Source organism: Clinocottus analis, unplaced genomic scaffold (assembly GCF_023055335.1).
Source record: "Clinocottus analis isolate CAN_PGR_092001 unplaced genomic scaffold, fCliAna1.0.p SCAF_9, whole genome shotgun sequence".
In the NCBI taxonomy this organism is placed as follows: Eukaryota; Metazoa; Chordata; class Actinopteri; order Perciformes; family Cottidae; genus Clinocottus; species Clinocottus analis.
In genome coordinates, this window is record NW_027176251.1 from 14,852,156 (window position 1) to 14,876,279 (window position 24,124).

Below are 24,124 nucleotides of genomic sequence, written 5' to 3' on the forward strand. Positions count from 1 at the left end.
TTTATAGTTGGTGTGTATTTATTGAGTTACAGCAGACTTAAAATGAAAAATGCGAGCGTTCCCCCCCCCCCATTCTAGCCAACCAAATGTACAGTATCCCAGATACTCGTCTGAACATGAAACTAAAGCTGCAGCAGACATTCAGCCAGCAAACAGCCACACACCTGCTGTTCAAACCAGAGATAAATGACTTATTTTTCTTGCTGCACAAATATTCAGAGCGCTTGCAATCTGACCCATGAATCACATCCCCTTTAAATCATTTCCGAGTGAGTCTTAAAAATTGTTGAAGCGCATGCAAGAAGTTCATGACAAGTTTAGCTGTTGTGATAATCAAATCATTTTTTTTGCCTCATTTCAGAAAAATCAGCACAAGACTGATCATTTCTCTCGATATTCATGAACCGACATTTCAAGTGTTCGAAACCGGCTGTACAGAAAACTAAATCCAATCCAGCCTCGAACAAAAAGGACCTTCCCGGAGCCAGAAAGACTAGAGCAAAGCCGAGGGGTGTGTTCAGGTCTTTTATCATGCGTGAAACACAGACTCCAAAAGGTTCTTGGCAGGTTCCGTAAAGAATATTTCAAGTTGTTTTCAAACAAAGAATTGATTAAAGATGAAATCATTGGTCAGTCTGTACTGCGCCAGGTCTGAGACTGATGCTAAAATGTCATAAGAGGGCAGAAAAGGCAGCATGGTGCGATCAAACAGACACTCCACTCTCTTCTCTACGTGATCGATCAGTTCTATAATCGCGTCGCGTGTGCGCCGATTGCCCAAAACGCGGTCACTCCTAGCTGCCCCGAGAGCACTTGTGAGTTATTTCCACCTTCGTCAGCATAATTCTACGAGTGTGAATCAAGGTGACGCTGCAGGAGAAAAGGAAAAAGTTACAGCTCGAGAGGAAGTGGCCTAGTATGTACATATCTATCACTACCACGGGGATATACACAAGTGCTATCAAAGACTGCTCATAATGAGTAGTGCGCAGGTATGATTAAAAAAAAAACTAAAATAGGACTACTTTTCAGCGAATAACACACTATCATACACTTTGATCTTAAAACAAAAAACATTCCAAGTTTCAGAGCACCAGTCATTACTTCTTTTTTTTCTTCTTTTTAGTTATGTAACAAAACGTGCCCTTTCAGTAAAACTATACAAACTTCTTTTTTTTTTTGTAATACAGAAAAATATTTACAAGGGTGCTTGTTTAATAAAAAAAAAAAAGATAAGTAGTAAGAACAATGCATCAAGTCCAGCTTTGGCACTCCTCTTAATGTCAGCCTCTGCGCCACATGTCAGTCAGTGGAACTACAAAGTCCCTGGCGCTTTGTGATGACATCACAGACAGCCGCATTACTGGTTCCACATTCAGTCATCTTGAGTCGGTGCATGATGGTCTGTGACTTAGTCAATGGTTTACTCGACCTGCAACAGAATCAGACAGAAACAATGTGAAATGAACACACAGGCTCACTTTTCAACAAAGACAACAAATAACCACTGTTCAATCTTCAAAAGGAAACACATTTTAGATTATAATTTGGACATTTGATTGTCTTGGTCATAGAAATTCAGAAAAAATATAACAGTTAAATGATGGTTTTGCATATGAATTGAAAACCAAAAACCTTATTAGGTATAAAAAGGCACAAATTATTATTACAAAATTACTAGAAATGTATCATTTGCACTTCCTGCGACAATAACACTGTGTGGGTCTACATAGATGATGCTAATGATGGTGTGGGTCCAAATATCATCCTGCCATCCCAGCATGCCATCTTTTTTGGAGGGCCAATCAGAGGTAATTGCCCCCTAATAGCTTCCTGGGTAGCTGGAGACTGCAGCTGTGGCATCTTAAAGTAACAGCTCACCATTTATTTAGATTTATATTCAATCCAAGGCACACAAACTAAACATCCATCTCTTTGGAAAAAAAAAAAAAAATGTACTGATCCATATGTTTTATATTAAATGGGCTAAATGTGTTGCTCCAGTGTAACATTTGTTTCTCATGCTCTCTCATGTTCATTAAAAGGATATTTTACCAATTCAACCTACTATCAACCAGTGACCCGCCCGGGTTGCTCCATGGAGAGAACCTCGCCGTCCGTGGACAGCCTCGGTCGTTCCATTCCTGCTTCCCCCTGCTCTCCCACTGCCACAGTCACCTGGACCCACCTGCCAACGAACCAGACGCAAAGTTTAAAACACAGCCAGACTCCGTCTAGGAACTAGAGACACAGACCAGAGGAGGGTTTTCATGCACGCATTGAATGTTCTGTGAAAACAAAATGCCATAAACCGCACAACACAATGTCTCGCTGATGAAACGAGTAACAAATGCAAAGAATGGAGTAATTCAGCATCCACAACTCGTGATGCCCATAGGGGGCTGTATTTTTAGACCGTTATCACAAATAAAAAAAATAATCTTAAAATAACTCCTCAGACATTCCTTCAAAATTGGAAGTGCACTGATCTTTTTTTTGTGTCTATATAACATCTTACACTAGAAAATAAATATAAGATGATAGAATCCGTTTCCCTGTCTCCACCCACCTCCCTTTGTCAGCAGTGCCGGCGCTGGTTTGGTCCGGTCTGGTCCGGCTCAGGTCTGTCACACTGTGGGCTAATCTGCCAGTCAACCACTGGACTTTGTCTTGGTCTGAGAGCTTGGAGTGCTCGGTAGCAGCTGCTGCGTTCTCACCAGCCTCCACTGGCGCCAGAGAAGAGAAAACACTGCGTCAGACACGGGCATCCAACACTTTGCAACACGATAGTACGTCCTCTTCCCAAACTCACCTTTCAGAGCCTTGACTTCCACGGAAATACTTGGCTTTTTCTCAGAACTCTGGCCGTTCTGATCCTGGCCCGCTCTCTGCTGCTCTCCAAGGTTCGGTTTTTGGACACTTTCCATCCAGTCCGGAGTCTCGCCGTTCTTCAGTGCAGAGCGGTGGTCCTTGAACCAGCGGACAATGTCGGTGCGTCCGAGGCTCGTTTGGACTTCCAGCTGGCTGTACTCCTCGGGAGACGGCCACCGAGTCCGACAGAACGTCTGTCGAGACAGATTGTGGGACCAAACACAAAACATTTTACACCAGAAAATATTAAAGCCCTGATTCCCAGCAAAACCGAGAACGACAGTTATACGCCTCCAACCAGCGAAGTTCACATCCAGCGATACGTTGTGAGGTCACAGTGATCGTGACCATTGAGCATAAAGTTTAAATCCGTTCACGCTCGAGTCCAAGTGGATGTTTGTGCCAAATTTAAGTAAATTCTCTTCAGGCGATCCCGAGATATCACAGCCACGAGCGCGGGACAAATGGACCTCTCAACATTACACACAGTTCAGCATGCAGACGGGCATTCAGTCACGGCGGAGACAAGAAAGGAAATGCTTTTTTTGGGGTTCAAAGAGAACATGTCTGTAGCCAAAGCTCACAGTGAATGCACCAATAATTCATTACTAATAGGAGATGTGACGAGTACAAATTCTAAATGATGGTTCGAGCCATGCCGAGTGGCTCAGTTGTAGAAATAGCTATGTGTGCAATATAGAGTATTACTATTACTACCACTACTTCAAGGTTCAAAGTACTTCTTCCACCACTGAACATGCTAAAGTATCATGGTGAACTAATGTTACCAGGTAAACCAGCCTGTTAGCTCAGAGCCCTGTAGTGTCAAAGTACAGACTTTACAGTCTTAAGTGCTTTATGACATTTCTTCCTACGTAGATAAAATGGTATTGATGGAAACACAATGTGATGAAAAAAAATAATATTTAATTTGCTCTATAAGAAGCGCTTCATTAGGTGCTCACACACACATTTGTAACAATTCAGTGGAGCATCATGTTTAAAATCCTACACATTTCACCTTTACGTACCAGATGAACAGATAAACACATGTGGAAGTTGTGGATTGGCTTCATATTTGGCTGTTAGACTTTTTAGCAGGCTTTTATAGTCAGCCAGCAGAAGTTAATATAATGTATTAACTGGCAGGTATCTGGTATCTCACTTTTACTAATAAGGTATCAGCAAATCTACCAGCGCCATACCATCTCAAGAGTAATACACTTAAAAAAAGGTTCTTTCTTATGAATTAATCTCTTTAAAGTCACAACTACGATTAGGAGCCCATCTTGTGTCTTATGCTCATATTCTTTCAGTCTGTCTTACCTCTCTGAGCAGGCCGAGGGAGCGGCTGTTCATGGGAGCCGGGCTGGTGGAGGCTGACAGGATGGGAGGATGGGGAGAAGAGGAGGCGGATGACGTGAGGATGGGAGGGGATGCCGAGGAGGAGAGCGTCGGCGGCTGAGGGGAGGAGGCTGCAAGCACAGGAGGGGAGGACGAGGAGGAGGAGGAGGAAGAGGAGAGGACGGGTGGATGAGGAGAGGAGTGTGAAGGCTTCCCGCCCTGCTCTCGATGTGAAGTCCCGTTCAGCAGCGCTCCGGGCCAGTCCGCTCGGTCCTCCGTGTTCTTTGAAGACATGGCGAGAAGAGCCTTCTCCATGTTGTCCCTCAGCGCCCGCCGTTCTGAAAACCAGCAGTCCACCTCGGTCTTAGACAGCCTGGTCTCCTGGGCCAGCTGGTCTGCAGCAGGACAGAGTTCAGTGGATCAGATGAGCTGCGTTACCTCACAGTAAAAGGCTTTTTTGGAAACCTGGGAATTTAGTCTCTCTCTGAGGGACTTAAAAAAGGAGGTCATTAAAAACATGTCTGCTATTCCTGTCTGCAGCAACCCACCAGAGACTGGCCTGCAGCTCCTCTGGGGTGAAAGACACTAAGTCACGTGCCGTGACCCAGTATAAATAGAAGAAACACACGACTGGACTTCATTAAGTTATTTTTACTTCTAAGGATATTTGACCAACTGATTCTCACCCAATTTTATCTCCCCCCCCCCCATCAGTAAGTTTCAGTCTGGAAAAGTTTGGAACCTTTTTCTCAGGAACTTCACGTGAATTGAAGCACAAATTAGGCTCGCCAGTCTTAACTATTTTTTTGATCATTTCCGACCGGCCTAGAAGTCGCGCTCTTGTGTTTCTGTCAGCAGACATGACGAGGACTAAGGACCAAGGTTTGGACCACCAGGAAACGAGTGAGTAAATGTACAGAACGTGTTTTTTGACACATTTAGTTATTCTGTAACGGAAAAAAAGGCGTTTTAAAAAAGGTATTACGTATTGTAAATTGTGAGCGGGTTGGTGGAAGGCCTTACCTAGCTCCGCCTCTGTTGGAGTGCCGCTTCTCTGAAAACTCTCCTCCAGCGCCTTCAGCTGATCTGACGACTTCCCCTTCACCCTCTCCAGCAGGGGAAACTGGTTGGGGACCGCTTTCTTTATCGGGGCGCCTTTGGGTGCTGGTGTCACCTCGGCTTTCACCAGCACTGGAGGTGGAGGAACACCTTCAAGAGAGACACAGAGAGAGAACAAATTCTCTTTTTAGATTTTTAGGACAACCAAAAAAAGGCCAATATGAAATGCTTCTGTAGGTATGGCATCATTTTAACAGTCATGAAGTAAACCATCAATATTCTAAATGTTATCTTTTTACTTTGCAAATAACCACTATAGATGACAATAACAGACAAAATGCAATTCAAGGAAATACATCACCTGTATCTTTATGTAAACACTTGCTTTGATGAGTCACATCACATACCTTTCAGATTGAGTAGCCTCTGTTCACTGAACCACTTCTTTATCTCTCCTCTGGACAGCCCGGTGGTCTCTATCAGCCTGTAGATCTATCACATGACAAGATGCAACAGAAAATGAGACAATATGTATGGGTCTCTATCAGTGATAGTGGGGTGTTATAGAAAGAAAAGCCAGGAGCACAAAATATAAAGCAGCTACAAAAAAAAAAAATCGTAAATGCCAACAATCCCACGAGTATATATATCCTTCGAAAGCACAGCTCAAATAATGTCATTTCACTCACTTAATCTTACCTCATCTTCCTCGGGGAAAGGACACTGTGTGTAGCTGGACCTCAGCACTGATAACTGCTCCGCTGTTTTGTTGAGGTCAACAGTAAAACTCAGCACTTTGGACGACGCCAGCTTGGATGTGGCCAGCGGCGCCGAAATGGTTTGAATGATGGACGGTCGTTTACTCTCCGTGGAGATCATCGGGGAGGCCAGGGGTCGCTTGAGCGACTGCGCCACCTGAGGTCAACATGGTGGAAACAGTGAGCGGCTTAAATCATGCGTCTTTTTGCGTTTGCGCGAGTTAAACATTCATTTCCGCGCACGGTTTTGTACCTGGTTAGCCACGGTGAGCGCCAGCGGCGCACAAGTGACAGTGGAGCCGTTGGCTACGGGCGTCAGCACCAGGCTGGTCGGTCCCAGGAGCTGACAAGGAAGAGACTGCAAGACAGAGGCGGCCGACTGCATGGCTTTGGAGGTCGCAGAGGCGGCATACGAGTTGGACGACTGAGGAGTGACCACGGTGAAGGTCTGAGGCACAGAGGAGATTGTACCGTTGAACATTTTCTTCCTGGCTTCTTCCACCTGTCGAAGAGGAAAGCAATTGTGATAAATGTATTCAAGAATATATAAATAAATAATGATCTGTAATGTATGGCTTTTAAACATCTGCAGTAATAAAAGTACCAAGTCTCTTATTCTTAACATCGACTATTTTAAAGTAAAGCAGATACTTAAACCGTTTCAATTATGGTATACAATTCTGATTCACTTTATTATTTAAGTTATTACCAGTAATTAACTTCAAAGAACCTAGTCTGTCGAGTCAATATCTATTGCCAAATGAAGTGACATGATGATGATTGAGCATATGGCCCACTGATGAAAGCCATTACAGTATTAAACTGGGCGTCTGTGGCAACATTCTGGGGAAAGGTGAAGAGGAAATGATGGATGATTCAACAACATGCGTCAGCAATCAGACAAAAGCCCAAAACCTGATTAGAGCTCTTCACAACAGACAATTAGTGTACTTGTGCTTTGAGCCATTATTTGCTTTACAGGGATAAAACATGATGGGATAGAGCAACATAAACTGCAACACAGAACAATGATTCACAGGATTTGTAACCTGGACGCGAGTTAATTGTCAGAATTTAAAATCTAATACGTGAGAAATTATGATATTTGGTCTCTGGGGAATCAGATGTTTCCCCGCTTGAGCTTTTGTGTGTAAAAAAAAAAAAAAAAAGGGACCGGTAAAATGCATTTGAGTTATTTAGGCACACGATCATAACCGTAATTGCTACCTCCTCAGGGGACCAGCTGATGCCCTGTTTGAGCCTCTGGGTGGTAAACCAGACTTTGATTTGCTCCTCTGGGTGTTTTGAGGCTGCAGTGAGCCAGGAGAGCTCAGCTTGTGTTGGGTATGGGAACTTGTTGAAGGAAGAGATGAGCGTCAGGTTGTCGTCTAGCGAGGGGTTGTATTTGGTTGTGTTGAGGGGCACTGCGATCTTCGGCACCTGAAATCATAGAGTAAGCTATGACGGCTGAATAGCCTGTTTCCCCCCCCCACACACACACACACACAACAATGTCCTCAAGTACTGCGTTGTTCAGTTCTTTAGTTTACAAAAAAAGAGCATACACCATAATGTATATTAAAAACTGAAGAAAAAAAAGGGTGACACTTAATTACAGGAGTCTTTGATTCCCAAATGTCCAAGAAACGAAACAAACAATGTAATTTGGTGCCAATTATGTGGAAAATTAGATTTTCCTTAAAAAAACAATATAAAAAACCATAATGCCTTTATGACAGAAGCAATAGTTTATCAAAGAAAAGGAGTCCCCTTCCTCCACTGGGTGTCCTACCTGAGTGTAGTTTAGAGGCCGCTGTAGGGAAGGCATGATGTGAGAAAGGCCTTCCGCTTTGAGGAGAGTCGACTCGGGGATGATGACCGTCCCGTTCACGTTGACCGCTGTGATCGGTTTCTTGGCCAAATCTGTCCGTTTATTATCCGACGACAGTATTTTTGGTTTGCCGATCTTGACTGCGGCGGGCAGAGTGCCCAGTTCGTCCCCTTTGCCGTAAACGCCACTGGACGCGTTGTAAATGACTGCATTGTTACTGAACCCCTCTATTGTCTGTTCCAGGATGGTCTGATTGTTCATTTTGACGCGTTTGAATTTGAAGTTGCTCTCCCCTGGGTGACACCTCTCGTTGTGTTCCGTCAGCGTGTCGAACTTCTTGGTGTTGAAGTTACAGACGGCGCACAGGTACAGCGGGTTGAGGATGACGTTGGGGTGGTTGGCGTCGACGTGTTCTTTGAAGGTGTTGAGGTTCTGCGTGGAGAAGGGGCAGTACTTACACTCGTAGCCCCCCTGCTGCCTCTTTTGAGGCTTGGAAAGGTCCGGTGGCTCTGTCGCTGGTTTGTCTGGACCCATGGGAGGGTCCAGGGCCTTGCCCCTCAGGTCCAAGTCGGTCTCCGTTGAGAGATCCGCTTCCATGGTCCCCTCCTCGGTATGGTTCTCCGATTTTGTCTGGAAGAAGGCAATTTTTTTTAGATGAGAACGACACTTGACGAGAGATGGCCTTGACATGTATTCCCTACGCGCGTCAAACGCAGCGCTTCAGAATGTTGGCTGCGTTTGCATCATCTCATAAATCATCAGTACACACCCACTGAAAAACATAGATGTAAAAGAAAACCTTTCCTTATGAAGAAAAAGATAAGGATGATCACAGATTACAAATTAAAGTGTCGTGCAAGACAAAATATTTGTAAAAAAAAAAAAAAAAAAATCACAAGTCAGAAAGAGTTTTCATATGACACTACATAAAAACATTGTAATAGAAAATAAAAAATGACGAAATGAATCCAGCCTTCCAATTCTCCTCTAAAGAGACTATGCAACACTATTTATGAAGTGCATCCCATTAGAGAAAGCTAGCTGCTCTTGGCAGACATATTGAAAGTGTACCTCCATGTCCTCCTCCGTGTCATCATCCAGCTCCACCATGGTCCGCTCTGGTCGGATCATCAAGGGAGTGGAGGCCTTCCGTCGACTGGACATGGTGACGGGTCCTGGGTTTGTCTGGGTGGACAGCTGCCCTCACCTGGTGCCTGTGATCAATCGAAGATGCCACTAAGAAGGCTGAGGTGCCCAGAGTGCGGGGTCGCAGGACTGCGTTCACAGAGAAGAATAGCCAGGAGGCCTGGCTTGTACTTTGACCAAGACCCAGACCCGGGCTCGTTTTTATATATCAGAAGAGGTAGCGAGCGCAGGACAGTTTCTGGGATGGGAGGGAGCAGCAGAGGAGTCTAAAGAAAAGTTTTCCCCAAGAGTAAGCTGAGAGAAGAGGGCAGTAGAGGGTGAAGGCCTGGTAGAGATGGGACTCTTATGGTGCAGTATACGCTGGGCTCGCTGACAGTGTCAGCTCCAAAGCTGGTTGACCTCCTGGAACGTCATGACAGGATGTGACCTGGATGGCAAAAAGACGAGAAGAACCAGAAATTAAAAGCAGATGATGACTAACATGACAGACATTTGTATTTTGGCCTTTTTTTGTTATTTTATTTTTTAGGCCCCATTTCATCAATGTCTTTTTTTTTAAATATTGACAATAGAATGGCTGGATTTAATATGTGAAACGAGAGTTGTGTCAGAGATAGGTTTCAAAACATAAAATCAACCAAAAATGAAAATAGTTTGAGACAACTGAGACATTGGATTATACACAAAAATGAAACCCGGGTAAGGATTTGCCTTAGATGCCCTCTTCCAGTGCCTTTGAAAGTATGGCAGCGGGCCCCGAAACGGGCTGGTGTGTCAAGAAAGGCAACATGCTGGGTTATTTAAGCTCAGCGAAGTCCCATGTGGATCTGCAGCAAGCCACCCTCCAAAAGAGGTAGTCGAGTCAACAGGCAGCTGGCGGGTAAAATTGGCCGAAAAGGAAAAAAAAAAGGTCAAAAAGGAAGTCAACAAAAGAACCTGCAAAACAGAGCAGATGGTCCACAGGTGGTCGACTGCCAGACCTGTACAACAAAGAAAAACCCAACGCCCTTAACAAGAAACTAATGGCAGTGGGCTTTGGAGCAATCACTAGACACTGGCGGTCTGAAGAAGCAGGGGGATTAAGCAGTACCCTGCTTTAAGCAGTACCCTGCTTAATCCCACTAATTTGGCATAATGGTGAGTTGTATTTTTAAGCACTTTATTATTGTTTTTGATGCCGGTCGTATGATTTTATTACGTCATATTTATTGCCTACACCGTAAAGGCCGGTCTGTGAAAATATTGTCTGATACAAAGCCGGTCCATGCCGCAAAAAAAAGGTTGGGGACCGCTGATCTAGAGGCAATACAAAGCACAACTATACGCAAAAAAATAATGAAAAAGGCAGTATTGTTAACATCTGTTCCTTTCTGTCTCATGCGATGATGGATCAACAACTATGCATATACTTTGGATGGATGAAAGTTAGGGTAACTGTCCACTGATCAGTACGCAAGCTGCTGTAATTAATATCTGCAAATATAATCCTAATCCATTCAAAAACACGCGGTTGCACAAACAGGGCGACAAAATGAGCAACAATCTGTTCGACCGCATGAACTTTGGCCACTTCCAACGCACACCTGCTGTAATCACGGCACGTCAGTGTCACTTGGCTGAGAGCAGGCGTGTTCAGGTGGCATCTGTATTTTTTAGACTAAATATGAAAACAATTTGGCTTTGCAGACCAGCTTGGACAAGTTATCCACAAGGATTTTCTTGTGTCTATTTATGTAAAAACATTTATCATCACACTTTGATGGCGTCGCTGGTATGCAAATAAAAGCAGCTGACACGTCCGCAGCTGTCAGCGAGACAAGTTGTCCTGAGTAAAACAATTTTTTTTAAAAAGACTAATCGACGATCAGATTGTGCTGCAGAGTGTGAACAAAGTGAGAAACCGGAGACAAAGCAGCTTCAGATACATATCTTAAAAAGCCAAGAGCGCGCTTTTATTTGGCTTCTGCAGAAACGACAACTCCGTGAGGAAGAGCGGCGAGGAGATGCTGAGTGAGAGCGAGCGGGGGAAAACTTTTTTCCGAGGGTGATATAGTAATGAGCGGAGAGAAAAGAGGCTTATCTGGCTGCAAAGTCTATTGATATTCTGGGGGCCTTGTGCAGACGCTCCGCTCTCACATTCACGAGTAAAAATCTAATGAGACGATGCAGCAGCGGCCATCAAGCTGTAATGAGGTTCTATGAAAACCGAGCCGGCACAGAGTCTCATGCATCGCGACTTAGATATGTGATGCTTAAAAAAAACAAGTGCAACCCCACTGAACAGTGATCCTACTTCACAGAATATAGCATTGAAGCCTGTATGGTCACACTGGAAAAGGTCGGGGCCCCAGTACAACCGGCTGTTATCTACGGCGTGTTGGCATTGTACTTTGTGGTCACGCCAAAGTGTCACATGCTTGATTCGGGCTCGACAGCTACGCATGAGTCACATGGCACCGTACCCTTCAGGGCTCGAAGGCCGCCCCGAGATATCTCAACCGCTCACACGACCCACTGAGGCGTCATTAGAATGCAGACTCATTGCCATGGTGTCGCTATAGCAACCGTGGACGTTGGCGCCGGTAGTCAAGTAGCAGCCACATCAGTGTCCCCCGACGGAGACTGTTGTATGTCTACGGGGACGACCATAACCCCTGCGTTTGACGATTTTACAGACGGAGAAAAAAAACAAAAGAAAAAAGTGGTGGTGAGGTGCACGTGGAGGGTTTCGTTCAACTTCTCTGACCGACGAAGACGAAGTGCAAATCAAGACGGCGGTCACGCGGAGCGGCGGTCTGCTGCAGTGAGCGAGAGACAACGAGCATGCGGACCAGCTTTCACAGCCCGGCGGCCCGGGCGAGCTAAATCAAGCCGACCGCCCCTCCCCTTTTGTCAGCCGACAGCCAGCAGAGCCTCCAGGGCTGTGGGAGGGGCGTCGCAGTCAGGTACCAGGGAAGGTCACGCGATTATCCTACTAACCGCCGTTTTGGGAACTGTGTGGATTAACGCCGCAGCTTACTTATTCTGCCGCTCAGTATTGCCCCCGTCACTCAAAGTCTGCCCAAAAATCCAACAAGGTAGCCAACATCTGGCGAGAAGGAGCCGGAGATGCATCCGGAGAGCCGCGTCATCCGACCCGCTGACCTTCTGCTGATGCAGCCTGAGCGCCTTCTGTGTGCTGGATGAAGACGTGACTGTGAGCTCAACGGAAGAGAAAACCTCCTACTGGTGTTGAACCCACACGAGTACACGCAGAGAGGATTTCCATTTATGCAACATCTATGGCCGTGGTTACACTTGTCAATGCAACTTTTGTGAAACAAATGTGCGGGATCAGAGCTCAGCCTGCCTGATGGAACGAGGATTAGATACATTTTGTAGCTTACTCTTCATCCCTGCAGTCGGCGGAGTTGAAAAGCGTCTTTTTTTTTTTTACAATTGGCAAAAATACACTTTATTACAACCAGAAGCTGTGAAAAGATAAGACAGGAACATATGTGTGAACACAAAAAAAAGAGCCACCAAATCAAAGCTTTAAATTGTGATATTTCAGAAAGCACTTTATTCTACGAGTCTCCTTATGAATTTTGCCCAAGATAAACCTACAACTGGGAAGCCACGACTGATTTACCTGAGAACAACACTCACAAAAACTGTGAAACTTTGACTGAACTGCAGGCTGCTGACCGCGGAGCAGAGAGGGTTGTAAATATATAAATATCTACAGCACATGGGGACTGAAAAATAATACTTGGAAAAAGGTCAGATACATAGGTTCAAATCGGACTTGTGGCCCTCAGGAGGGCGAGGGGGGGGGGGGGTAAATAAATGCCTATCGAGTCATTTAAAGAAAAAGTGTTCACTACATGACAGACTTTGAGGCTGGCTTACATTATCTTACACAACACAAACGGCTCTGCCGTTTGAGATGTTGCAGTCAAATTAAACTGGTGTTGGCTGAGTCAGGCTGACTGTCTCAAACAAAGAGAAAAGCCTGTGCAAAGACTGCTGAACACTGAGGACACAGCGGCGCTCAGATCCTCCTCCTCTCTTTACTCGAGCAGGAGAGCGCCAGCAGGAGAGGGCCGCTCTCCTGCTGGCTCCACCGGCTACGATGGAGAACTGCACGCCATCATGGAAACGCTAATTGGGACAGAGTGTGCGAACAATAACCATGGCAATGATTTAGTCTAATCGACAGTCACAGTAACTTTATAAAATATACAAGTATAATAACATTACTAGCAGGCTTTATATCGTGGATATATATATAAAAAATAAATCATTATCTAAATTTGGTTGCAAACATCTCGCCTGTGGAGCCAAAAACGTTTCAGACTGATCTGAGCTTTTCACATTGTGACTTTCACTTCGTTTCCAGTACAAAACAATAATTGCACTACTCAACACGACCGCTTTCATAAGCAGGGTCCAACCGTGCGTTCGTTAGTGTGTCTAACCTAGTCAGCGTCTGTGTGCAGAGGGAGCCACAAACTCCCCACTGTCTGGATGCTCATTAAACTTGTATGAAGACCCCGCCTGGCAGCCCCTCGCCTGCCCGTCTGTCTGTATGTACTCGCCAGTCGTCTGGCGGTCGGTCTGTCTGATTGGTGCATTATATTAGTGGAGTCATTTTTCTGAAGGAGTTACATTAAATGCTGCCGGGCAGCAAATGCATTTATCAGTCCTGGCAGTAATCAGTTTAGTCTACAAACTGGCATACACGCTGGTGGGGGAATCAATACTCTTCAAACCAGATGATCTAATACAGCAGAAATGTGGTGGCGCTATAGGAAGGGGATCTATCCAAAACAGCAGTGAGCAGAGAATGAACAGATGAGTCACAGCAGCACTCTCCACTCAGCTCCTATTTCTGTGCATCATTGATGTAATCTCAAAGTGTAGTAGTGTGTGTGTGTGTGTGTGTGTGTGTGAGCGTGCGTGTGGAGGCTGTGGTATGACTCAGGCTGTGCTCTCTGAAGCTGGAAGTTTGAGAAGGCAGTGTGGCCTTCAGTCGCAGATCCCCTCTATTAAAACCCCCGTGCCAACTGTCACTGGCTAAACGTGTCATGACTGGCTCACAGTGATGCAACGCAGTTGTCGGAAAACAACTTCTTTTCTTTCGCGTCGCCACAGAAACTCAGTGGATCAGCGGCTCAGGTGAAATGCTGAAGCTCTACTTTCAGAGACACATTGGTGAGGAAAACATATGCGAGGAGATTCGCCAGGCAACAAGTGCACACCGCTGAAATGACCTGAAATGACGGCTGAAAATACTATGTAATGCAGCCGGCCAGACTGACCAGGTGCACTTGAGTCTTTTGCAAGGACCAGGCAACGATTAGGCCATTAGGATTTCTACGCTGCGGAAAATACGGATGGGGACGCAGAATTTGATGATACATTTGCCAAAATGAGGATGCAGTTTAGTAGTTTCAGGGGTTTCCCTACAATTAGAATACTTTGTTTGACAGCGCTGAAGCTGAATGAAGGGGGATATATACATTATATATATATATATATATATATATATATATATATATATATATATATATATATATATATATATATATATATATATATATATATATATATATATAATGTATATATATATATATATATATATATATATATATATATTCTTTTTTTTTTAAACTATGTGACTGCCTTTGCTCTCCGTGTCCGACTTTGGGTCCTTTTTCCAGTCGCCAACAGAAAATCATCCTTTATCCCATTGAGAGGGCCCCGTATGAACCACATACTCGTCTCACTCTTGGTAATAACATTATAAAACAAACAATAACCCACAACCACCTAACAAGGTGAAACACCATGGCACACAACAACTTGTGACACACAAACCATTTGTAAAACTAATTGTACATTTACAAAATTCACACCACTGAACGGGCATGCTGGGTATTGTTAGCTGCTAGCTTGGAGCATCGTCAACCAGATAAAGAGAAATTTGACACTAACAGCTAAATTCAATGTACTTTAGTTTAAAAAAAGGATCAAATTGTTTGTTTTAGAGCCGTATTGAACCTCTTTCTTTGATACAAAAAAAAAAAAATAGTGAAATGGGTTACATCAAACTCATTGATATTCATTGACGTTGGACTATTTTCTAATGAATTATGGAAATTTCCATTATTACATGATTTAACACCTTTTCCCGAGGACAAACTCTGCTTAAAATAGTCAAACAGAATAAAATTAAATCCCATAAAGCCCTCTGCAAGCACTGCCTGAAATGTAGAGCGACAGCCAACACAGTTTTCAGGCAGGCCGCCGTCACAGACACAAAGGCATGTGGATGGCAACCTCTGTGGCTCCGGCACTTGAAGCCATGCATGAAGTACAAGCCAGACAGCGACGCCGCGGCTCTGAAATAATGAGCACAACAAGACACGACGGCGACACTAAAAACCACGAGCTGAAGAAACACTCCACTGCAACGCTGACGTGACTTTTCTGTAACATTAACTAAAACTTTGAAGCTCCGGCAAACGCTTTCCATCACGAGTAACCCCCTAAAAAACAAATATTCCACTGAGACGCAGTGCACACACACACTGCCTATTTTTTTGGCACTTGTGTATGGGATGAGTTTTCCCTCCTGACTGCCTGGTCCACAAGTCAGCCACTGCAGTGAGGGGTGTGTGTGTGTGTGTGTGTGTGTGTGTGCAGAAGCACCACCACCATTAATACAGCGTGTCCCAGCAGGGGTGGCAGAGACGGAATTTCGGACCGTCGCAGAATTGATTTGAATCTCATCACGCGGCTCCTCTCGACCAGAGCAGTGCTGCACTGTGATGGAGGGCTTGGCAAGTTCTGCATGGCAACAGAGCAGCGGGCGAGGATGAAGACTAAAAACGGGGACAAATAATGAGAACGGTTGTTTTGTCACGCGAGCCCAACCTATACTGGATTTCTCAGGCTGGTGCCAATGTACAGACACAACGTGAAACATTTAAAATAAGGGTTGCTCGCATGGACGCCATTAAGGATGTTTCCCTCAATTTATTTGTATTTTACACTTGAGAAGGAGTCTCGTCAGGTCTATCCGCAATGCCATTTGTAATTTACTTCAAACATATTTTCTGTACTGCAACTTTTTGTTACTTTATGGCTGATGCTGATATATGTAGCAGAGTGACAAAGCAGCTCAATTTAAACCCATCTGCACATTTTCATTTAAAATTGTGTCTATTGCACATTTTTAATTTGTAAAAGATCAGCACTTTTCCTTCACGCCATTTTCTTTAATCTACCCCCCCCAAAAAAAAAAAAAGGCACAGAAGGGAGAGACTACTTTTGCAACATTACACACCCCTCAGCTCTTGTGACAAGTTGAAGAATAAGAACTCACTGCTGTGACCTTATTCCAGCTACGGACACAGTGGCCTACATACAGTGTGACGGGAATACTGTCAAGCAGACTACACTGCATCGGATCAAGAATCCAGTCTTCCATTTGTGGTTCACGTAACATCACACACACACACACACACACACACACACACACACACACACACACACACACACACACACACACACACACTGTCAGACCTGTCTCACTGAACACACACAGGCGCACCGTCACGCACGCACGCACACACACACGGCTATAAAAATATCCAAGTGTCACCCACTCCACTGCTGATGGTTGTGTTACTATGGTAACGCTGTAACCAACAGAAACAGTACGTGTGTGTGTGTGTGTGTGTGTGTGTGTGTGTGTGTGTGTGTGTGCACGCGCGCGCTCGTATCCGGGAGCTGAAACCCAGCAGAGGTCAATCAGTGTCACGACAGCGGCGAGGTGAAGGTTTAAAAATCCGGCTCAGCTTCACGGTAAGGCTCACCATACAACTTGTTACAGTCAATGTATGTGAAACGCCACGTACCGCATCGTCGCCCGAATGCATAGTGACAGTAAAAACGACGCGGAGCTTTGAATTGGCGTTGCCCGCACAACATCAGTAGCTGATGTGTATCCAACGCGCTGATACTGTCATGGAAAAAAGCCGTCTCAAATCAATTTGTTTTTGCAGCCCCGTATAAACTTACAAAGCGACCCCCTGACGCAGGGCCGACACGTCAGCGAGCACTCACTTGATCTCGGGGCAATGAGTGGGAATGAAAAGCAGATGGGGCGGGGGACCGAGTTTCATTACAGCAATCGGACATGATAAAATTAGTTTTTAGTTACACTGAATGCACCGGGGTAATCTCTTGCACCCAACCCGCAGCCTCCAAATCAGGTCAACAACGACGAGGGACGTGGTCGTGGTTCTGCAAAACCTCAGTCCAGTAGCCACTACACGGTAATTACTGCAAATACAATATGAAATAATGTGGAAGTTAGACACGTCTTATTGTTGTATGCGCATTATAGAGCATGGCATGTTCACGTGCGTGCACGAGAGATGGATGGGTGGATATCATGAGTCCAAATAACAACGTTTGGAGACTTTGGAGCTCTTTATTTTGTTTGTCCAGTCTCAGTTACTGCTTCTGCGCTGCCAGATTTCCAACCCGTCAATCTGTGCCTTCCCTGCAGTAGGTGTGGCTTGTGAAAAGTCTCCAGCCTCATCTCATTGGTCGCATGCTGGGAGGGGGGTGTGTCTGTGCTGTGCCAGCGGCTGACGTGGTGCAGTGCAGAAGGACTTTTAGGAAGCTCTCGCCCTCTCTCTCCCTCTCCCCTTTCCTTTTTTTTTTTTTTAACCCAGAATTTGAAGTTTGGAGGACACAGTCAGATGGGAGAAGGGGAACTTCTCTAACACACACAGTCTACACGACACGCATGCGTGTGTTGGAGCATCTGATCCAAACTTTCAAGTTCTCGTAGTTCGGATACATGCTTCGATGTTCGGCGCAAACAGCTGCACAAACCGCTTTGCCCCCACGGACGTAGATAATAATCAATGCAGGAACGAAGCAGTGGAGTCTTTAATAAAATTACACCGCTTATGAAACGACCGACTGCAGATACTAATGGTGGGGTCTGGTGCACCTGCTCTTACGCTCTCTCTCTCTCTCACGCAGAAACACCTTGCAGTCTCTCACTCCTTGGCTGTCTCTTGTTTCTCATTTGCACCGCTGAGACATTCTGTCCCTCATCTCTTCTTCCTTTTCTTCGCCAACTCTCCGTGTTTGCCTGGTTTTCTTTGCGACACCCTCTAGTTTGGTTGGCTTTCTGACGTGTTAAGCGCCACAGAACTGCCCTAAAATCCTTTAGTCGGCTGCAATTTTTTTGGGTTACAATTTCCATGGGTCGCAAACTGGCAAAATGACCAGAATTGGGTGGGGGGGGGGGGGGGGGGGGATTGCCTTAGTGGACACATGCAAACTGTTAAAGAGCATCGTGACCTTTCGTGTGCTTGACCCGGAAATGTCCCTGCTTTGGTTTTCCTGGAATCCAACTAGGTCATGAGCGCGCAAACACCAGCCTTTAACACCAAAAACTGACATGAAACAAACTGTTTTACGGGTTATGGTGCACGTGGGCCTTTAGCCTCCATCAACTTCTCATTTCCTGTCGTCCTCTCTCGTGCAGAGTAAGTCAGTTGTCCCTTACTCTGCAGTCCATGCGCCCTCTTCCTGTCCCTATGTAACCCTTCAGCTCTGCCTCTCTAATTGCATCCTTCTCTCCATCACACTCTTCCCCTCAGCCCCACCTACAGGTGATGAGCTCATCTCTGTGGTTGCCTTAGTCACCTAACACCACGTCTGAGAAGCTGGTGGAGCCACAGCAGAGAGAGAGAGAGAGGTCCTGAACTGAAAAACACTGGAACAAAGCACAGCGTAGATGTTGGTGATGTCATCAGAGCCCGGCTGAGCACGACAAGCCATAATGACAACAACCTCCATCCTCCGACCCGCGATGACTCATTCCAGTGTCTCACAAAGGGAACGGACAGCCATTATATAGCTTGGGATCGGATGTGGAAGTCAGATGGGAGGTCAGGAAATGCTGGATGTTCCTGATGAAAAACTTGTTGAAAACCCACCGAAGCTCTGCTGGCACGGCTCTAAAAAGGAAATCAGGAAATAAAGGTTTGGGCTTAAAAATAGGACCAATACAGTGTGTTTCCTATGCAACATACGGTACAGTGCTGCCGTCGGGAAAGCCTAAACTGAAGTGAGTGAATGAAGGAGGAAAGGAAAATGGGGATTATGGTTCACTGCATACTTCTATACAAGCAACAGCTGTCTGATTTGATAAGTAAAAAAAGAAATGCCATCTTTATTAGGGAACTCAATTCCAAGATATTCAGTAAACAATGCGATCTGGGGATTGGTGTTAATGCTTCCTAGTATCAAACCCCGAGAATGCCAAAGTGCACTATTCAGCAACACGTCTCTGTCCCTGAAAACTGAAACATTGACTAATGTAACGCTAGCTCAGCAGCTTAAAGGGTGATGGACTGAGCTGGATCAACGTATGTTATCTGATATCTTTAGCTTTAAATCATCAGATGTGACCTACCAGCAGCTTGTCATGGTTACCAAAAAAGGGAAAACTACATAGCAATGATCACAAAATAATGACGCTTAAGCATCAGCATTTCAACATTTAATGTTAACGACAGAAAACGGGCCTTGTTTTGGAGACACAGATGACTACAAGCAAAATACTGATACGGTATTCGTCAGTTGCGCTTCTGCTTAGACCCTGGACAGCTTTAACTTAAGTAGCGCACACACACACACACACGATTGACACTGACACACACACGCAAACAGTTGCTCTCACATCACTGGAACAGGACTGGCTGCCACCAGCCCAGTTTAATTGACCGAAAAACAAACATACTTTCTCATTGTTTCACCGTCAATCTTCGGCTTCAGGTTAGCTCCAGTTGGCAGTCAGAAACTGCCTCGGATGATTTCAAAAGCGCTCGCTGTTGTGATTGACACATGCAACATCTCGCATCTGAGATGACTGTCAAGAATCCGATCTCGCACGTCATTTCTATGAATGATATCTGACTGTAGTGCACTGTCCTTGCCGTCAGCCCACACCAATAGTTTCTATTTAAATGACTGACAGACTGAGTCTTGTTCCTTTTCCACCATCTGACTACTGTAAATGAATACGCGCCTCGTGGAACAAATACGGCAGATCACCTCACAGCTGGATGTTTTGGCTGTGACATTCTGAGAAATCACAGCACATTGAAAACACCGCATGGTTGAGCAAGATGGGGAAAAATAGGCGATTCAATGACTGTAATTTGTTTTGTGCCACTTTTTTTTTTTTTTAAAAAGACAAAAAAATAGCTGCCAAATTCCTTACTGTAAACAAACCAAACAATTTAAGGCTTTTTCTGAACATCTCTCCGCACTGAAACGCACTCCCCCTCTCTTTACTGCTGTCACAGAGCAGTGATGATGGGACAAACACTGATGTTATGGACAGCAAGGTGGGGCGAGGACATCTGTGCATTTCTCTAATCCCTTGAGCAATACTGAGAATAACAAATTCAGTTTTTTTTAATAAACAAAGCCTTAATCTTGCATCTGTCAAACTGTAAAAACAATTCAGTAATGTCCTACATACTCAACGCTGGACAACAATAGGGATTGTTGTCTGTATTCTAGTACTCTGATCTAGTAACAGTCAACTTGTTTGGGCAAGGCAATTTTATTTTAGTAAATTCATTGAATACATACATTTTTTAATACACCCATTTTTGGCTGTATAACCGACGTCGTTCTGCAAAAAAAAACCTGGCTACACAATACGCTAAGCAACGGTGTGTGTGAGATCTAAAATATGACGCTTTGCTTTTATCAACAGAAACTGTTTGATTGCTCAGACACCAATAAAAAAAAACAAAAAAAAAACGGCAGGTTGTCATTTGAAATGATATAAAATGATCTTTGATTTGACAGATCACACGTGGAAACCATGTGAAGAACAAACACAAGCCACATGTCTACTCGCATGGAAAGAGCAAGAGTGCATGGCTTAGCGAGTGATGCCAAGTTTATACTCAGAGGAATTGCCGGTAACGGGTATGCATGACAAGGGGGGGGTTCACTTCACTGTGATCAAAACCACTTACATCTTTTACGGGATTGGGCTCTGTTGGGCTGATGATCAAGGAATATTTAGAAATAAAACATAGTAGGTCATCCCCAGTATGAGGGGTGGGGGGGATGCCGTTTAATGAAGCCATTTCATCAGACACACAGTAAGAATGTGAAAACAGTCTGGGTGACAGCTTTACTTAGAAAAAGCAGCATCCACAACAGACATTCTTTTCCATTAACTGGCCCACCTGTAGTGTGTAAACCTGTCAGAGGTCTGAAGCTGTACTCTGGTAAACAGGTGCGCTAAATCACATCGCAGTAAATCTGTGTTACAGACTGTTTAACACAACCGGCAAAACGCAGGATGTGGAATGATATTTGAATCTCAATCTCAGAGTGAATATATAGTATTGGTGTGTCTGTTATTGTGATTGTTGTAGTCGTGCGTTACTTCTTTTGGTATTGTCGTTATCACCAATATTTATGCGGCCGTTGTTTGGGACAGACTCAAATCAAACTATTGTTATGTCCACAGTGTCTACAGAACTGCAATTCAGAGAAATGCATCATAACATTGACAGACTAAATGGATTTAATATGGACGTCATGCCCAGGACACTTAATATGGGAAGTGTCAGCACCACTACCAGGCCATGGTATTTAGGTATTCAGGGGACAGTGGTCTCTCAATGGTATTTTTATTCTACTGTTGGTGTTAAAGCTGCCACGAATTATGTCAAATACCTAAAAACCAAAAAGCTATCTCAAGCGGGCTTGAATAGAAAGCACATCAGGTCTGACGGGGACTCACAACTTGCCACATATTGGAAAGTTCGAAGAAACTTGACAATATTGCCCCCGACAGTAAACTATAATGGCATAATAATGTGCATGAAATGTACAGTTACATGACACAGTGATGGGAGAAACCAGAAGACAAGGCGGGGGGGAGATGATTTTGGCCTCCAAAAAGTATGTCACGACTGTGTCTAAAATACTGGCCTGGGATATGCTTGACCTGCACACATTTGTGTGTTTAAATCTTAAAAGTGACTTTGATGCAAAACAAATAAAGGATCACTTTTCCTTTGTAAACGTTGCACTGGGTGCACTAAGGACACGCCCCCCCCCCCCCCCTCCCTTGCTTGACACTGGGTTTATGACCAAAGTTGATATTGTGAATAAGGAGACTTTAGCGCCTCGGCACGCCCACTGCACCGGCAGGATACGAGTCCGCTCCGGTGCTGCTGCGTGTCGGTCCGCCCGCATGCAGTAAAAGCCGCGGTCTCGGAGGGGAGGAGACATCACCGGGGGTAACGTGACGCCGACATCACAGAGTCGCGCAAATCAAAGTCGATAAACAACGTCGGACTCCAAAAGTTGCACCCGAACCTCTCGGTACCGACGAGCGGGAGCCGGGCCGCGCCGAACCGAGGCCCGCAGTGTACCGGCCCGTTTCCCGCCGGCCGGCCCCGAGATGTGACAGTGGGGCGCAGAAAAAAAAGAAAAAAAAAAAAAGAAAAAAAAACCACACTCTCCCCAAATGTTCCCCCCCTTCTCGCCACCGACGTAACAACATGTCGGCAGAGGACGGCCATGTTTTGCTGGTTATGTCGACACGGGGAGGAGGAAAAGTAGACACGATGTTTCTCCGCGCTGCCGTCGCAGACCGCGGCCTCGACGGAGCGAAGTGAAACTTAACCGCGGGGGGAGAAAAACGTCCAATTAACAACTCTACGGACACGTCGCCTCCGCACGCAGGTGTAGACGGCGGAGGCAGGCAAAGTTCACGCGGCCAGACAAGTTAAAATATTTATACAGAGGCGAGCGGGCTGTTTGGGAGACGCGTAAAAGACGGAGCCCGGAGAGGGGCTCAAAAACAACAACTCGCTACATGCAGTTTAACTTGAGGGACTTTTAGGGACGGGGGCGGGGGTGGTGGTGGTGGAGGAGGAGGAGGGGGGGGGGGAGCCGTTAGAAAAACAGAGGAAGAGTTGATCCATTTCTTACCTGCACACCGTTACGGCGCGATGCTCAGGTGGCGCGATACGATCCCGAAGCGACTGCGTAAACAAGAAATGAGACAGACCCGTTTTCTAAACCCACTCTCGCGGCGGTCCGGCAACCGAGTAGACAACAGGCGACAGGAAAGAGAACATTGGCGATCACAAGGAGGATCTACGCCAAAAGCCACATGATCGCCGACGTCAGAGTACGTATTTGCATGCCGTACCGGAGCGCCGGTGTCCGTCCACAGCGGGTCCATAGTGCTGCTGCCGTGAAAAGTTCAGAGACGAGGCCGAGGGAGAGTGCTCAACTCCGCGTCCAGAGAGCGGGCACAGTGCTGGTGGCTCCATGTAGCACGCCTGCTGAGTAAAAATGAATGAACGGCGCCTTGTTGCCGTCAAGTTGTTCCCGTGCTGATGCCTGCCTGCCTGTTTGCTCGGAGCTAATTGAATATTATAGTATCAGAGGGGGCGTTTGTTACGGCCAAGGCCCCACCCTCCCGTCCGTAACCCCGCCCACCCGTCTTTTCCTCTATGTGCGTGTGCATGTGATGGTAGGTGAGGACTTGCTGCAGTGCTTTCCCTCAAGTGGGAGCTTGAGTCTGCAGCGATGGAGACGGGCTGCATACTTGCATCCTGTCATCACACACACAGAAAACACACTCGCATCTGGATCCAGAAAAAAAAAGGTTAGTCTGAGGTCAGCTCAGCTGATACCCACGGCTTGTATTGGTGAGACAAACTGGCCTGAAGTGACACGGACGGGCCCGTGAGCTCGCGCACAACAGTGACCTCCACCGGATCCTCTGTAGAATTGATTTTGACCTTGGCCCATGCATGCATCGCGGTCTCCACGGAGAGATATGGTGGAGCCACGTGCACAATTTGTACTGCAGCGCGATTTCTCAGAAATCTCATTGTGTATCACTCGTGAATAAAAATGTTAAATGCTCAAGTGTTATTGTAACAACGTGTGAAGTTTTTTTTTTTTTAACAGAGGTCAAAGGGTTTGTCTTTTCTTTGGCTCAGGGACACTTGACAATGTGGCTTGACCAGATTGCAGTCTT

General features: G+C 45.5%; 1 protein-coding gene across 1 annotated transcript; it reads right to left on the bottom strand.

Moving 5' to 3' along the window:
- Nucleotides 1-2: 2 nt before the first annotated feature.
- On the bottom strand, nucleotides 3-23,491 carry zhx2a (zinc fingers and homeoboxes 2a). Its single transcript, XM_068570087.1, has 13 exons — nucleotides 23,062-23,491; nucleotides 8,935-9,436; nucleotides 7,825-8,493; nucleotides 7,260-7,472; nucleotides 6,286-6,534; nucleotides 5,974-6,189; nucleotides 5,682-5,766; nucleotides 5,239-5,424; nucleotides 4,198-4,610; nucleotides 2,813-3,065; nucleotides 2,570-2,726; nucleotides 2,069-2,188; nucleotides 3-1,432 (listed from the first exon to the last, which is right to left on the bottom strand). The coding sequence occupies exons 2-12, from the start codon at nucleotides 9,025-9,027 to the stop codon at nucleotides 2,071-2,073; spliced, it is 2,652 nt and encodes an 883-aa protein (XP_068426188.1). The 5' UTR covers nucleotides 9,028-9,436; nucleotides 23,062-23,491; the 3' UTR covers nucleotides 3-1,432; nucleotides 2,069-2,070.
- Between the last annotated feature and the right edge of the window lie 633 nt (nucleotides 23,492-24,124).